Consider the following 17,162-nt stretch of genomic DNA (forward strand, 5'->3'; position numbering starts at 1 on the left):
TTATTATTTAATAATAAATACATTTAAATCCCCACGGGCTGAAATTCGTGAGCACGGCATTCAAATTTTAACAATGAGTGATTTCAATAGTTTTCGTTTTTTTGGGACACCCTGTAGAATAAAAAATAGAATAGAATAGAATAGAAAACATAATGGTCTATAGTATTGGAGAAAAAATGTCAGGTGTGGGATTCGAACCCACGCCCACCATCGTGGACCAGAAATCCTCGCACTGTTCTTCAGTCTGGCGCCTTAGACCGCTCGGCCAACCTGACGATATAGCTACCACAACAACAAAACCTACAGCTATAAAAAAATGAAAATTATCCCTGGATGTTAAAATAAAAAGTTATAGAAACACGCGTGGGAGTTTGGGAGAATATAGGCTTGTAATCACCTCGAGTTTATCGAGTTATATTATAAAAGAAATAGAAAACATTTTTTCCTTTGTTTCTATACAGTATAGAAACACTTGTGGGAGTTTGGGAGAACTCGAAATAACGTCGAAAAACTCGCCCTATGGGCTCGTTTTCCCACTGATTATTTCTCGTACTCCCAAACTCCCACGCCGTGTTTCTTAACTGTATAGAAACACGGAAAATGTTTTCTACACTAGGTTACCTGCGAGGTAGGGATTGCTGCGAGCATTTTAGGGTCCAAGTGAATTGTTATATGAAATGTTAGTGAACTAAATCTGTTTTAACTAATAGCAATAGCAGGTTTAAAAAATAGGTACGCAATGCGTACATGTGGGTAGCCTGTAAAACATTATTAATGCGATAAAGCTTCTATAGTGCCGAGTAAATATCAACTGATGCAATAAAATATTATTTTCTAGTCTTATGTTCTAATGCAATAGACAACGGAATAAATGCCCTATAGTTAGCTGGTTGAATACAGTTACAACGAAGTCGATTTATTATGCAATCTATATATTATAATATTTTATTGTATTAAATACATTTTAAGACAGATCAAAACATATATAAAAGCATTTTTGCAAGAGATAGGAAATAAAATTTGTTAAGCAAAATAAGTGAACAGAACAAAAAGGAGAGTAAGGTTCCGGGATGGTGGCACACATCGTCTGATAACATAAAGCTTAGTTTAGAAGGAGAAAGATCTTAACAAAGATTTCATTGAGGATAAACTACTTGATTTGCCAGATCATTTTACAGTCACATAACAAAGAGTCCAAAATTGTTTCAAACGTTTTGCATTAACAATTTTTAAGGACTTATCTATGTATCTGAACAATATTTTAAAGATTTTTGATCAGTTGAAATCCACTTTTGTTAACAGTTTTGTTTTTTGAACTCCAAAGCATTTGGTTTAATAACTGCATGTCCACAAGCAAGGAATTGACAAGTGAAATATTACATTATAATTTATAAAACAGGGCAACTTGTTACTACCATTTGCCGAATTATAATTTATAAAACAGAGCAACTTGTTACTACCATGTGCAATAAGGTAATGTATTTGGTTTAATAGCTGCTTGTCCACAAGCAAGAAGTTGACAGGTGAAATATTGCATTATAATTTATAAAACAGGGCAACTTGTTACTACCATTTGCCAAATTATAATTTATAAAACAAAGCAACTTGTTACTACCATGTGCAATAAGGTAATGTATTTGGTTTAATAGCTGCATGTCCACAAGCAAGAAATTGACAGGTGAAATATTGCATAATATAAATTTTTAATTTATAAAACTGGGCAACTTGTTACTACCGTTTGCAATATTAAAGGTATTCGTTTAATAGCTGCATGTCCACAAGCAAGAAATTGACAGGTGAAATATTGCATTATAATTTATAAAACAGGGCAACTTGTGACTACCATTTGCAATAAGGTAATGTCTTTGGTTTAATAGCTGCATGTCCACAAGCAAGAAATTGACAGGTGAAATATTGCATTATAATTTATAAAACAGGGCAACTTGTGACTACCATTTGCAATAAGATAATGTCTTTGGTTTAATAGCTGCATGTCCACAAGCAAGAAATTGACAGGTGAAATATTGCATTATAAGTCATAAGTTATAAAACAGGGCAACTTGTTACTACCATTTGCCGAATAAGGTAATGTTCTATTTATTTTCTTTTAGTTTTAACTTTGTAGTTGTAGATTCAACGCTCACCGATCACCGCTTTTTCGTCTTTAAAGTATTCAACTTCGCTTTAAAATTTGACAAACGTATTAACGTAACTTCGGTTGCTTCCGTCCTTCGAAAACAACAAAATTTTCCGGAAGTAGAACGTACCGTTCGTCATCTTTCGTATATCCGACGATTGCAGAAGATGTGGCACCCACACACAAACACACACAGATCCGGACACTTTTTCGACTACATAGTGGTTAGCCGCGCATGCGCAGGCTACCCACAAAAACGCAAAGTGAGCCTCTATTGAGCGTTAACTCGCTGGGGCTGTAGATGAATTAACACCTATTAGCGAGAACACTGTCAATGACGTCAATATTTAGGTCAATATATGCTATATCAACGCTGTCTTTAGAAGCAGCTAGTTTTAAAAATATTTTAACATACGAATCACAACAGGAGTATTAACAATAATAGTAATATTAGGTAGAATTTTGCGCGCGTAGCGACATTTTCCCCGCAACAAAGCAAAAATACAGGCCCAGTAGCACATGTTTAACAAAATAGAACATTTTTTGGTAACATGGATATTTGTTTTTTAAATATGCTATTTGTCTTTGTTGTGTCCGTGTAAATGTTTGGCTTCATGTGAAGAGTAACAAAACATTTAATACTTTGAACTTTGAACGCGCTCGAGAAGACGTGTAATCAGAAACCACGTGACGTGAATATCCGGTAAAAGCACTAAATAACAAAAACATTTAGCTCATGGTAAAATAGGAATAAAAACATATGCCTATGCTTACAGTAACCTAATTTTAAATAAGTCAAACATTGCACGAATCTGAGCGATTCAGTCAGGCAATTTAGACGATCAATTGCATATTTTATCTGCGACTGTGTCATGTTATTAAACACGACTCCCAAGCGTCAAGCCGCATACTTAAAACATCATTTGATGCAAAATATGGAAATCAGCAAAGGAATACAAATGTCAATGGATAAAAAAAACCTTTAAAGCATCTGTATGTAAAACTTGATTTGCTTCACAGCACTGACAGCTCAACTGCTCAAGCAAAGCGAATTAGCAAATTGGATAGTACATCTTAATAGTTAATATTCTAGAAGAATTTATATAGTTCGTATATAAACAGCATGAATCTAGCTGTGATCGATTGTATTCTTTTAGCGTTTCATAAATATAACAGTTAAAATTGTAAACAACTGTAAATGTAACATATGAACGAAAGATGAAAATATCTTACCTTGAATAGTCAAAATAGAACAGAAGCTTTAAAAGTTAACAAAAATTTGAAGATCCTGTCCATCGAAATTTAAAAGCACATGGATATGAGTAGCCTGCAACGCAGACTATATATGGGGTATACATACCCCATATGGACTATATATACCCCATATATAGTCTGCGTTGCAGGCTAGGATATGAGCGAGTTTAAAATTTGTGTTCTACGCATAAAAAACGCACACGACCACAATTCCTTGCGCTAAATAAAATTTAGTTCAGAACCCCCTCTCTGCACAAATTAGACTGCTGCTACGTTCGCTCGCTTCAGGCTCGCTCGCTCCGCAGCAATTATAAATTCTAAATAGAAGTTCGCCAAAATGGCGGATTCTTGCAAGCGTTTTAAGGCATGCAAAATTCGCGTTAATACGCAGTCAACAAAGGGAAAAAAAACTACAAAACATGTGCGTTTAAATTCAAATAACTATTGAAAGATTTCTGAGGAGTCAAGTTCGAGTAAGCAGAAGTCTTTCACAACGGGAATGGAAGAAGAACATGTTGATGGTTCAAATATCGACGATATAAATAGCAGCCATGAAAGTGATGTATGGGATGACCAAGCTTTTTCTGGTCTTTCACGATATCACTTGCGCCGGGTGAAAGAGTATCACAGTTGGGAAGATGTGAGGGGGTCGTTTTTGCAAGCACGCATTGAGGAAGAAGCTTTTTGTGACGAAAGTATATGCATCGAGTGCTATAACAATTTCGCTGTTTGTCGCTGCGTGGATTGTGGTCCTAGACAGTTGTTTTGCATCAACTGCGCGAAAACTATCCACGAACAACGCAACGTCTTTCACCTACTTGAAATTTTCAAGGTGCGTGTGATGTTTTTGGCGTAAAATATAACATATTTCAATATCTTTTATATGTATATTACATATTCAGAACTGACCCTACCCCTGACGGCCAGACCCAACTGTTTGAAAATTAATGTTGCTTATTTTCTCAGGATGGTTGTTTTGTTGCTTTATTTGTCAATCATGGTGTTTTGACTCTTGATCACCAAAGAAATTGTCCAACTGCACAAGCAGAAAACATCATTTGTATTGATGAAAAAGGTACTGTGTGGCCTTCATTTTATTTTGCATCTCCCTCAGTGTGAGTGAGAGGTGGGTTTATTGGTACTGACGTACTGTGGATTTGATAACTGTATTCAAGTTTGTTTTCAGTCCTAAAATAATTTTGAGAAAGGTTCTGTAAGTTTTTCCTATGGTGCTTTTTTATTAGGGCATCAACACTTGAAACGGATCAACTTTTGTAACTGTGAAGATGCTGCAGTTACACTTGTAAAGTCCAATTATGGCCAGGATCAGCTGTTAGACCTCAGGTTGCATTTCATTTTAAGTTGGTTACACTTGCTGAGACACTTCTATTGGAATGCCATGTATCGTTAAAGAAATTTTGTGATGTGTTGGGCCTCAATAAGTCCAATATGCTTCCTGTTTGGGTATGTTATTTTGTTGTGAATTTGAAGCTGAGTAATTCCATGCTATTTCAACATCATTCCTGAAGAACAAATTTTAGACACCTAACCTCTCCAAATACTTTGTTTATATATTTTCTAAATAGACAATTCTTGATTAAAGTATAATAATAATATAGCATACTGCATACCAAGTATAAATTATTATATACTGTGTAATATTTATCTGTGTGAAAATGACATGGGATTAACTATATAAGCTCTAAATGCTCTAAATGACAATAACTTGACTGTTTTATTAACACTTTGATGCTTGGAATCTCCATTGGACAAGTAAAATCACATAGGGTTAACTAGCCAGAGTAAAATACTAGAGTCAATATGCCATGGGCATTAAATAGATAAAGAAGATAACTATAATTTATCACATATTATCGATTCCAGTTTTAATGAGATATTTCAATTTGTTTGATATATAAGATATTAAATTATATTTGCCTACTAATTATGATGTTAGTTTGGTTGCCAGCTAACTAGTATACAGTAACTATAAAGTCTACAAAGTGCAGATACTCATGTTCCGAGCGAAGTTTAAAATTTCATAATTAGTGGACGTGCAAATATACACTTATTTACATATCACACAAATTGGAATGTCTCGTTAGCAAACCATTAAATGAAGAGAGAAACTAGAAAATAAGTTATATATACATGTGAAATATATTAAATATTTCTTTTGTGTTATAAAATAATCAATGTTATGTCATATGTACATTAATTATATACCATAGATAAATAAATTTATTCATACATTATATATATTTTTTGGTTTACTAAGGTTGAGAATGTCTACAAAATATTTAATGATGATTCTTTTGATGAATTTAGGTAGGGGTGTATTTTGGTTAACTGCATGACACAGTACTGTTCTTGTCAAATATTTTGTATAATTGTTTTTGCAACTTTTTATGATAAATTTTAAACTTCAATTTTATATATATATATATATATATATATATATATATATATATATATATATATATTACAATACCAACAATAATATTTTATTTATGTAGATATCACCAACATTTGTTCAAAACAATGAAACAATTTGTCTTGCAACAAAAACCTGACAATGTTTGCCCGTTATGTCCTTTGCAGGTATAGAACTCAACAGGTATTTTTTCTTTTATGTCACATTCTCCTTTTTGTATTTAACATATTGTGATAATTTTGTAGAGTGAAACTGATACTGACATGAATGTTGCCATTGAGTGCATGGATGGATGTTTTGGGCTTGTGAGAAAAAGGTCTGCTGGTGCCAATCTTTTACCTGCCAGACACAATGGTACATTTTTTGCCAATCAGGATGATGTTGATAGCTTTGTTGATGACAACTCAAAGAAGGCAAAGCAAGCCCCTACTGTAAGTGGTTACTGGTGATTGTACTGTAAAAAGTAGTTTTGTTGAATATTATCATTATTATAGTAGAATCCACTGTTTTTCCTAGGATTGCGATGAATTTAAATCTGGTGAGGTTAGTAACATGTTATGATCCAAAGGAAGAAATAAGCTTTTTGACGAGAAGGGAGTGTTTGGTAGAGTATGCAGACATGAATACCCAAGGGGATTTATGAGTATCAAACATGGAGAAGGTGAGCAAACAGTCATCAAATTAAAGTGCAAGTGTACATGTTGATAGTAATTTAGTGCAACATACTGTATATTTTAGGATAGCATATTCAGTGTATGAGGTTAAAAAGCTTCTGTGTCATTATGATGAGGATACTGATGTTAAAATAATGTATGACATTGCATGTACTTTGTCTGCCCACCTAAAGGTAAGGTATAGGCGTAGCTGCCTGATTACAGCTCAAATTCTAAGAAAAAGTAACTGTCATTTGGAGATGTAATCTCATGTGCAATTTTACATGTATTGAATATTTATTATATATGAATTTCAATATCCCATTTGCATATATATTTTATTTTTGATAGAAAAGCGAAGAGCATGCTATTTTAGGACGCATTGACTTGGCAATTCCTGTTTCCCATGCATATGGACATAAATCTTCTTCAGGTCAATATATGGTTTAGAAGTTATCGGTTTTGTTATCAAAAATTTAATTGTCATTCTTAGGTGCAGTCATGCAGTATGTCGCATGTTGTTATTTATCTCAGAATTGTCCCGAAATGTAGGTTGCTTTTGGTCCTAGAAGAAAGGAGGGATTTGGCCTTACTGACGGTGAAGGGATTGAAAGACTTTGGTCTTACCTCAGAGGATTTTCATCAATGACAAAGGAAATGACAGCTGGTCGAAGGGTTGACGTATTGACAGATGCGCTTCTTCACCATGCAAGACATCGTCTTCTACAGTTTGGCTAGTTGAATATTTCTTCCTTGGTGGAATTATGCCACCAATATCATTACAGTATTGATAATATTTTTGCGACTATACATTTGTAATTCAATGTTTGATTTTTCCCCACAGGTCCGGTGTTACAGCGGATAGTGTCCCCCCGCGGATAGTGTCCCCCCGGACACTATCCGCTAGCGGATAGTGTCCCCTTTAATTACTTTACCGCGGATAGTGTCCCCCACGTGAAAGTCCAAAACAAAAGTTAATATTTGCTAGAAAATATATTTTATAAAAAAAATTTGCTTAGTAATACATTTTAACTACACAACAACATACTTAACTACATAAAGGAACAAGAATAGCAATAATTTATGTATACATTTAACTATGATACAGTACTTGAAAGTCATCCGGATATTTCTCATTTCGCAGATAATCGTATATTCGCTGATACAATGTTGACTCGTTCTCCATACTAAACTCCAGCAGATCACTTTTGAAAATAAGTGGACAACTGTTTGGCAACTGGCAACTCTTTATACAGTTGTTTTGCGGCTTTTCTTTGTGAGTCATACAGCCATTGTGCCTGGGCATTCGTGAAATGCTTTTGTGTAATGTTGATTAATTCAGCCATTGTGCAGCTAATGAGCGCTTTTGTTTTTCAGGAATGCCTTGCAAGTCATTAGTCATGTTTATGTCGTATATTAAAGTTATGATATTGTGTAATAACATGTTTAAATTCGAAACACTAATAACACTAAAATTTGAAATACAAATTTAGAACTTTTTCAATCACGTAATCGTGATCGACCAAAGAACTAAATCTTCTTTAGTTGTTTTTATCGGGGGGACACTATTCGCGAAGGGGGGCATTATCCGCGTCGCGGATAGTGTCCGGGGGGACATAATCCGCTAGCGGATAGTGTCCGGAGGGACATAATCCGCTAGCGGATAGTGTCCGGGGGGACACTTTCTGCGGGGAACACTATCCGCTAGGACACCGGCATTGATGTCTAAAATGCAAAAAAAAAAAGAAACTAATGGAAAACTCAGTAGTACAGTTGGAGGAGATCTTTTCAGATTTAAAAGGTAGAACATCTTATCTAACATTTGATGATAGTATTAAACAGTTATTGGATGAGGCTTTTGTATATGCGGAAAGTTTCAATGTAAGTGTTAGTATCATAGTGCTGTCATAGGTCGAATTACGTTATAATAGAAAGGTCTTTCAATTTCAGTTTCCTATGGTACTGATGTAATTAACTCTTGGATGAAAGCAGAAGAGAATATGTTGTAAACGAGAGGAAGTATGTACCAATTATAACGTAAGGAAATACCGTGTTCATTTGTAACAAGACGTGTAATATTATCATAAACTGTTGGTGTTGTAGAGAGAAAACCATCGCCCATGTCGTGGGAGGCTAAATACGTACAGAACTTAGTTTTCTTGCAGGAACTGAGGTTAGACTGATAATGATGCCTAGGTCCAAGGGCGCCGTGAAAATGGCGTAGGTGTGGCGTATACAGAACGATCGTACACGTCGTGTCGTGTTTGGTAGATTTCTAATAGGTCTCACGCGGACAAATTTCTCAATGCAATTGTACATGTCATCATATCAGATCATCTGATAATATAATGACTAATAATGCCACATATTTTTACCTTATTAAATGTAGTGTATTATATGACTAATGGACCAATTGCGTAATAGACCAACTTATTATCTTGGCATTCAGGAAGAAATAAACCACCACAGCTAAAAAGAGCATACCAAAATTAGTATAATTGCCAGGTTTGGTTGCAAAATGTCAACTAGTACGGAAAATATAGCAACGCGAATTTGGCAATTTTGTATACTTTTTTACTACGGCCGGAAGCGTGTTATTAATTTAATTACACACGTCCGGCCGTAAGTTAAAGGTATACAAAATTGCCAAATTCGCATGGCTATATTTTCCGCGCCTTACAATATTTCGCAGCCAAACTTGGCAAATTTACTAATTTTGGTATGTACTGTTCGGAAATTCCCTTTTTGTCACCTAAATAAAAAGTTGGTCTATTATGCAAACAGTCCATTTATCTGAATAATATTTTTAGTATGTATAACACTGTATATTACTTTGAGAATAATTAAAAATCTTGCAAATAAAGTAACTTTGTTTCATTACGAACGTAGTTTCATTTCTGTTTTTTTCATAGATCTCCTGTCATATTTCCAATTGTACCAGTCAATTCCTGTTACAGAACGATCATCAGAATTAAGATATTCACCATTGAGGTTTGAAGGAGAACAATGCTTGTACCACCACGCACCCTTATTATGCACAGCACAGTTCTTGATGGCTAAGTCATTGTCTCTGTCTTTGGTCGTAAACCTCATTTTGTTTTGATGACTTAATGAATCCCCAGCAGTCCCTACAGAGCAATTTTACCGTTATGATTTGAGAACAAACTCGTATCAAACCCTTCGCTGCCACAACGTAAGGATTGTAGCAGGAATTAAGAATGTAAACAACAGTGGAAAAAGTCTTTTTCTTTTGTGTATGCAATCCTTTTTTGTGAAAAATAGATGCAAACTATGTTTCCAAGTTTTTGTGTTTGCTAGAATTCATCTCCTTGAATTGTTTTTTGAAATAGCATGCATAAAATCAGCGGTAAGCTTTTCTAGGCGAGTTAAGTTAATACTTTGTTTTAATTTACATTTGGGTTTTGTCAGATTTTTACCCCGTACTTCTGCTTTAAACCGCAAATACATGAAATAAGCCTCGCGTATTTGTGAAGCAACATGAGCCTTCACAACTTATAATAAAGCTACGTTTCTCCACAATAGCAAATATTTTCTTCTTCAACGTTTATGATTTTACCTGAAAATCGCCCAACTGTCAGTTTGTAATCCTCTGACTCAGAAGCGATATAAAAATATTTATATTGAGAGTAGGCTGAATCATTCTCGAAATCTGTCAAGTCAACTCTTAGGACATTTTGTCCCGATTTTGTTAATCGATGTATTTTTTCCAATCCGAGCCAAAAATTTCCTGTCAGGTTACCGAAACCATTCTTATAATCTTGCCACCCACGATAGAAGTCGACACTCGAATCCAGTCTTCTTTGAAACACCGTCCAGGCTGCACCATTTTGCATGTCACACCAAACAGCAAAAGATCCTAAACCGTCTGGATCAATTTTGTAAACACCATCTGTTCTTACACCAGACTTGTAAATACCAGAACAAGCTTTGAAAAGCAAGGAAATTGTAATAAATTATTATAATTAAGAAAATAAATATTGCTTGGTAACTTTTCTTTAAAATGAATAAATTCCTAGTACTCAAATTCGTAACAGTCCACGTTGAGCAATGATGAAGGCCCAGCTAGGTTAACGAACCCATGGAAATATTGGCAATTTTACGCGGATACGCCGCTATTCATGATAAGTTTGACAAAGGGTTAAGAAGAATCATTGTGATTATTGATCCAAGAATCAAACCTGAATAAAAGCAATCATTCTTTTCCATGTTGTCCAAATAGTTCAGCAGTCGAGTTTTAAGAGAAACAAAATCTTGCTTAGTTCTGTTCTCGTAACTTTTAAAAATTTGATTAATATCTAAAAAAATATAAATTTCTCACATTACTACGAGGTACACAAACACTAAGTATAAGTTGCTAAAACCAGGTAAAATGTTCCGCGCATCAAAATATATGTATATAATGCACGTAATAGTCTTTGCCGTAGCTAATAACTTCAAACCACGCAATGCGTGACGGTAGTTAAGTATCGAAGTTAACCTGAACTTTACTGAGAAGCTAATTTTTTTGCAATTTTTTTGTAAATCACGTATCACTTGCTTAAAAGGTAAAAGGTCTATTATTGTTAAAAACCTTGACATTCAGCCTTGTTTATCTTTTCCAGAAATTTCGTAAGATCGTCTTTCAAACTTGCAAGGTTTTCATTCATTCCTTTTTCATGAAAATCGATCAACTGGAAGGCATCTGTAAGTTTTTTCAATTCTTATCAATAATGAGAATGCACATTAAAAATGAATATAGTTTTTACACTAATTAAGGTTTTTTTTTTGAAATAATTTTTTGGCAGAATACTTTTATTATATGAAATTTGAAATATATAAAAATATTAATTAGTTAAAGTCATAAAGCATGCATGATAAAGACCTGTAGAAGAGCAAACCCTTCTGTTAATTTCGTCCACATAACCGAGAAATTTAGATTTTAAGGTGGAAATGTTTTTCTTCGTCCCTGTTTCGTAACGTTGGAATATTTTTTCGATCTCTTCATTTTGGTCAGACTTGAGCTAAAAAATCAGCAAAAAATTATCATTTCCGTACAATATATTCATTCAATATGATTTTAACCCCCATAATTTAATACATGAAGAGATAATTCATTAGTTTACTTGCCTTTGCTGTAGTTTGCAAAGCAGTTAATATGGCTGTCAGGAATGTTATATACATGACACATGCAGGCATATCATGTGTTCCTGAAATTAAATTGGAAAACGAATATATAAGTGATCTTTAATTTCTAGAAGTAGAAGTACACGTATAATATATATACAATGTAGGCTATAATTATATTAATATTAATTATAATCAGCGAAAATCGAAATCCTGTGACAGTTCAACAACTGTTTTGTGTCGTGTTTTTCTTGCAGTACCTGGGTGATACCTAATTTGTTTAGGCCCAATTTAACGATACCGCAGATATCTTTATATATACCCCTATAATAATAGGCTTAGCTTATCGCCGATTAATTTAAGAAAAAAGCTTTCGAAACACTCATACTAATACTCAATAATACTTAAAATAGGCCTATATCTGTCTGTTCTCACAACCTTTCAATCTTCAAATGTGTCACGACAGCTTTCCAAAATAGACAAAAAGTGCATGGCGTTTCGACCTGAAGCCCCTTACCTACTGAATTTTCCATGCTCGTGCGTAGTCAAGTGTGTAAATTGACAAGTTCTCCTTGACAAAGAGCCTTGTTCAAAAGCTAGTCATGGCAGCTTTTCAACAGGGAAAAATGCTCGGCCACCAAGGAAACTTGACAAGCAATTGCGTAGTAGCGAACAGCGTGTGCAATCTTAGAGCTAATCGAGCGGGTTTTTTAAGTTTCATTTAATTTCTGTTTGTTCTGAAATTTTCAGGGGATATCGTAATAATTTGGATTGAATCATTGTTTGTATATATACGCCTTAATTCCACGATAACACAAGATATCTTTAACAATGAAATACGAATGAACAAACGTCAATAACATGCATGCACATCAATATTGACAATATATATAAAACATAGTACCAAGTACCAACATGATATGAAAATGCTTCAACAGTTATTGTGAGAATTTATACAGGAGAACATTAAACTGCACGCAGGGTTATGATAAATGATTAAGCCATTCTTTCCAGAGAAAATAAAATATTGCTATTGAGCCGTGATTTGAATTAAAAGCATAATACTTTAATTACATTCACATTTTTTTACCAATCACCGTGAAATCCTCAGCTCTCAATGGGCGCTATTTAAAATGAAACAGATGCCAAATTTCCTTTTTCTTGAAATGATTATATATAAATCGCTCAGATTGCTGTCAAATCTTGTGCAAAGTAACGAATATTTTGAAGTAAATCCGAGTTGTAATAAATTCAGATGATCAAAACAAAGACTCTTTCATTCCTATCGTTAACGTATAGGAAGTCGAAAATTAATTGTCCTTTAATTGTTTCGAAATAGTTCATCTCTTGGATACTCAAAAACACACAAAATCTAACTTTATTTCATGTGGCTCATCAATCATTCATCGAAGTCAAGATAAATTATATAAAGAACATTTTCCTTAAGAACATTTTTCAGTTGAGGCGAGGCGTGATGGATCTACTGTATGTATAGGTGTAGATGTAGATGTAGAGATTTATATAAATCCTCCCTGGAAGAGTTTTTCAGAAATTATTTACATGCATGTTAAATGTAAATAATTTCTGAAAAACCCTTCCAGGGAGAATTTATTAAATCACTACATCTACATCTACATACAGTAGATCCATGACGCCTCGCCTCAACTGCATGGGAACATAATTTTAAGGCCGGTTTACACTAGAAAAGTTTTTGTACCCAAAGTCTATGTTCAATGTCATCGCTCAGAGAACTTCAAAGTGACCGACGTCTTCGAAAGATGTTTACATTTTCAAATGACTGTGTTCAAAGTATACTTTGACCACAGAAACTTTGATAGTGTAAACCAGCCTTTAAGTTTGTATCCTACACATCACGCATTGTCCACGATTGTCGGTCATTATTCTGGATAGTTAACGTCATATATATAATTATATATAGTCAAGCAAAATATTTGACCAGCAACGTCGAGCTAAATCACTAGTGCACTGTTATTTTCAGGGAGTTATTTTAACTCTCCCATTATTCTTTTTTAGTGGAGTTGAATTTAACTATAGTTTTGGAGTAAAAATAACTCTCTTTGAGGGGTTAATAATTTTTAGACCTTATTAACTATGCAGAATTAACTCCTTTTGGGGGAGTTAAGCAATCTAACCCTCTTTTATGAGTTATTTTGACTCACCTATTACCCTTTTTTGGGGGTGATAAAAATTCAACTCTCTTTTTGGAGTTAAATAAAATTCAAAATGGCGTGCACAAGAGGAGCGGGTTAATAGTTTATTATAAATTTTAGTCTTATAAACGTGAATTGATTTAACTCTGGAGTGAAAAAGGCGGAAAAGGCTCGTAAAAATTACGAATGTTTGTGCCACTAATATAATTTGACTTCTAAACCCTATATTTTAACTTATATCGCTTTCTTCATCCCGATGTATAAAGTTTCTTCCTACGGCATTTAACTTTTAAGTTCAAGTTTATAAGGCTGTTCTGTTCATCTGTATATCAAAGCCATTCCCCCAATAAAATAGGGAAAAATGGCAGGGCTGACGATGATCTATTGATTATATATGTTATTTCTGGCTGTGAGGTCGTTATTTCCGTTTTCGAGACCGTCGGCACAGTTTTTTGTATCCGGGCCGAAGCTGCCGGTAAAATATAATGTGTTTATTTTTTAACCTTTGCCGTAGGCCGAGGGAAGTTTTCGAGACCGAGAGCACAGATTTTTGCCTCCGGGCTGAAGCTGCGGTATATAACGTGTTTATTTTTTTACCTTTACATTATTGACTTCATGAAACACAAAAAAAAGCAAAAAATTAGCAAATAACTATATAAAAACTATAATTTCTGCAATCTACAAGGCTACAAGCCATTTCAGAATTTTAATACGTCAACAACTCCTTAAAAGGATATCCTAGTCGGGAAACAGCCAATGAAATGGCAGATATTGTTACCATAGCAACTAAATCACGGCAAATTCGGGCAAATCGACTAGAAAAACAACGTAAAATGCAGCGAAAAAAGGAGTAAAAAATCCAAACTAAGACGTTTTTCGGGTATGTTTTTTATTTCTAACATACTTTTAGCCTTTTCCGGAAAGGTTTTTACACATTTTAGCCTGACGTTGCTTTGGTTTGGCCGTTTTATTCACATTTCACACCGGGCCGGATGCATTTCAAGCGGGCCGGATGCAAAAATCAATATTAAATAGGTCATTTTATCACTTTAAAATTTACAGTAATCAAAGTCTTTCAGAAGTAATTCATAATTTAGGGTATAGGAAGAGTATTATTGAGGTTAAAAGCAACAACTGATGTTTGAATTATTTAAAAGTGGGCTATGAAAAGGTGATCCTTTCAGACAATTAATATAGCAATTCAGAGCTTTTGTATTGATCTGTCTTTTCAAATATACAACTCACAATATTATACAAATGCATGTGAATTGATAATAAGAAATTTTGTGAGATAAATTTACCAATATGACACTACGAGAACCTTTGGCTTTAATGTTTTTAGTTTAATAATCCAATACACAAACACAATTTGCATCAGAACTCTGAAAGTAGAAATAATATAACTCCGATAGTGGAGTTACCACTGCTTAACTCCTTTTTAAGAGTTACATTTTAACCCCTAAATGATAGTTATTCTGACTGCAAAAACGGAGTTAATATTTTACTCTAAATCTGGAGTTACTTTTAACTCCAAAAAGTGAGTTGTTCTGTACCTTTTTCCGTAACTCCTATTTTAGGAGTTAAAATAACTCCCTCAAAATAACAGTGTGGTACCAAGCCACGACTAACTAAAATTTGGCTGGCAAGAATCCGGGAGCTAGGTACCGGTAAAGCTTTACACAGAGGATATTTGATATAATAATAATTTACTAAATAAATTCTTACTTGTTATATGTAGTTGCCTTCTTCTGTACGATCAATCTCAATTATTATGTAATATTTATTTGAATAAGGACGGATCTTTAGGCTTAATAGTCTGATTACAATTACCTCATTGTACATATTTGCTGACAAATATATTGGACTAAATATTTTGGTAGCTTTATGGCTGTACCATGCACTGATCTGTTCTTACTAGAAACATTGACCTCATGCAAACGGACCGGCTCTTATAATTGTTGCCGCAGCGAGCGAACCTGCAGCGAGCGTGCAAGGCAGCAGGACTTATTAATTTACAAATTGGGGGTCCATTTCAAAATTTGCCTTTGGTGCTTTGCATGACGGTACCAGTAGCAAGGACGTTGAATCTATTTTATAAACTGCAATTAAAAACATTGTTTCGTCAGACCAGCTATAAAAATGATTAGAATTTACTAACTATGCATAAAAACCAGAAATGGAAAAGTAAGGAAGAAATGATATTTTAGAGACGCGTTGGCCTTGAGATTTGATAAGTACATTACAAATCTTTCACGTCAATGTCCCTGTGGTAAACCTTTCAATAGGGAGGTTAAGATCGACTTCCGCTACGAGTACCGATACCAATAATCAGTCACGCGCATGCGCAGACGTAACAATCGTCCAAAATGTGACAACACTGGAAGTAGCGAGTACTGTTTTGGGGCTGAAAATGGAAGTGGATAGGTAGGCGAAGTACCGAATTATATTTACTGTATTATTGTCATTTTCTGCAGTAGTTTTCTAATAATATTATTTAGTTTTTAGTTGTATAATGTTTCTGCTTTGTTTGGTGAGACTTAAGGATTGTGATTAGAGTTTTTAATGTGAATACAGCCGCTATACTCCGCCATGTTTATTTACTCTTACGGAAGTCACAATCTTAACGCTTTAAAATTTCCGCGCTGCCAAACTGTAATACGTCATGTATTTTCGTATCGGTACTGGTGGTGGAAGTAGATCTTAACCTCCCTAATAGTTGCCACGGGGTGGGTTGCAAGAAAGGGAGACTGCGGTACATGCAAGGATCCAGAGCACAATTATAGAAGAGTCATTGAAATTGGGAATTGAAAATTTGAACCATTCAAGTGGAGTTCCTCTTACTCCACAGCGTTCAAGTCGACTGTATCGAATGCCTTTTAAGGTCTAGAAATACAACTACTCCGAGAAGCCTGGTTCACACTTGTCGTAAGAATCCGGGATTCCCTTTGTCTGGGATCACTAGTGCGCAGAATCCTTTGTCTGTCGGAAACTAATACAATAGATACCCGATTCTTAGGAGCTAGCGAGAATCAGGCCTTAATAATTATCCCTTTATCCATGTTGTGTATGTAGATGACTACTGAATTTAGGAAACTAGTCTCTGTCGAGTGATTTAGGCGAAAACCGGATTGATTCTCAACGATAACTTTCAAGCCCAGACAGAAAAAAGATATCACCGACTTCGAACGCTAGATAGTATAGGGAGTTTACGATTCACGACGCTGCCAGCTTGACGACGCACTTGCAAAAAAAAGAAACTCCAAAAATTAGGCAAGAGAATAGGTATGCGTAATTTCTGCCCCATGATTAAATGAAACTGCAATATCAGCAACGTTTCGGAGGTTCTTTGCAAAATCAAAACGTTTGTATGATTATTTCAAAGTCCAGTC

The 17,162-nt window shown here is 34.6% G+C and overlaps 1 protein-coding gene, 1 long non-coding RNA gene and 1 other non-coding gene across 3 annotated transcripts; 2 read left to right on the plus strand and 1 right to left on the minus strand.

Annotated features, from left to right (window-relative positions):
* Window positions 1-177: 177 nt before the first annotated feature.
* Trnaf-gaa lies at window positions 178-275 on the minus strand. Its single transcript is given in 2 exon segments — window positions 178-223; window positions 238-275. It is a non-coding gene; the product is annotated as a tRNA-Phe (tRNA).
* A 3,265-nt stretch (window positions 276-3,540) lies between these two features.
* On the plus strand, window positions 3,541-6,672 carry LOC114532053. The gene is made up of 7 exons (XM_028553643.1): window positions 3,541-4,223; window positions 4,358-4,466; window positions 4,636-4,735; window positions 5,908-5,992; window positions 6,071-6,256; window positions 6,342-6,486; window positions 6,564-6,672. The coding sequence occupies exons 1-6, from the start codon at window positions 3,891-3,893 to the stop codon at window positions 6,384-6,386; spliced, it is 858 nt and encodes a 285-aa protein (XP_028409444.1). The 5' UTR covers window positions 3,541-3,890; the 3' UTR covers window positions 6,387-6,486; window positions 6,564-6,672.
* Window positions 6,673-6,930: 258 nt separating this feature from the next.
* Window positions 6,931-9,015, plus strand: LOC114532054. Its single transcript, XR_003687918.1, has 3 exons — window positions 6,931-8,279; window positions 8,429-8,497; window positions 8,582-9,015. It is a non-coding gene; the product is annotated as an uncharacterized LOC114532054 (long non-coding RNA).
* Window positions 9,016-17,162: the final 8,147 nt, after the last annotated feature.

The sequence above is a fragment of the Dendronephthya gigantea genome, unplaced genomic scaffold (genome assembly GCF_004324835.1).
Source record: "Dendronephthya gigantea isolate DGI-Jeju-01 unplaced genomic scaffold, DenGig_1.0 000077F, whole genome shotgun sequence".
In the NCBI taxonomy this organism is placed as follows: domain Eukaryota; kingdom Metazoa; phylum Cnidaria; class Anthozoa; order Malacalcyonacea; family Nephtheidae; genus Dendronephthya; species Dendronephthya gigantea.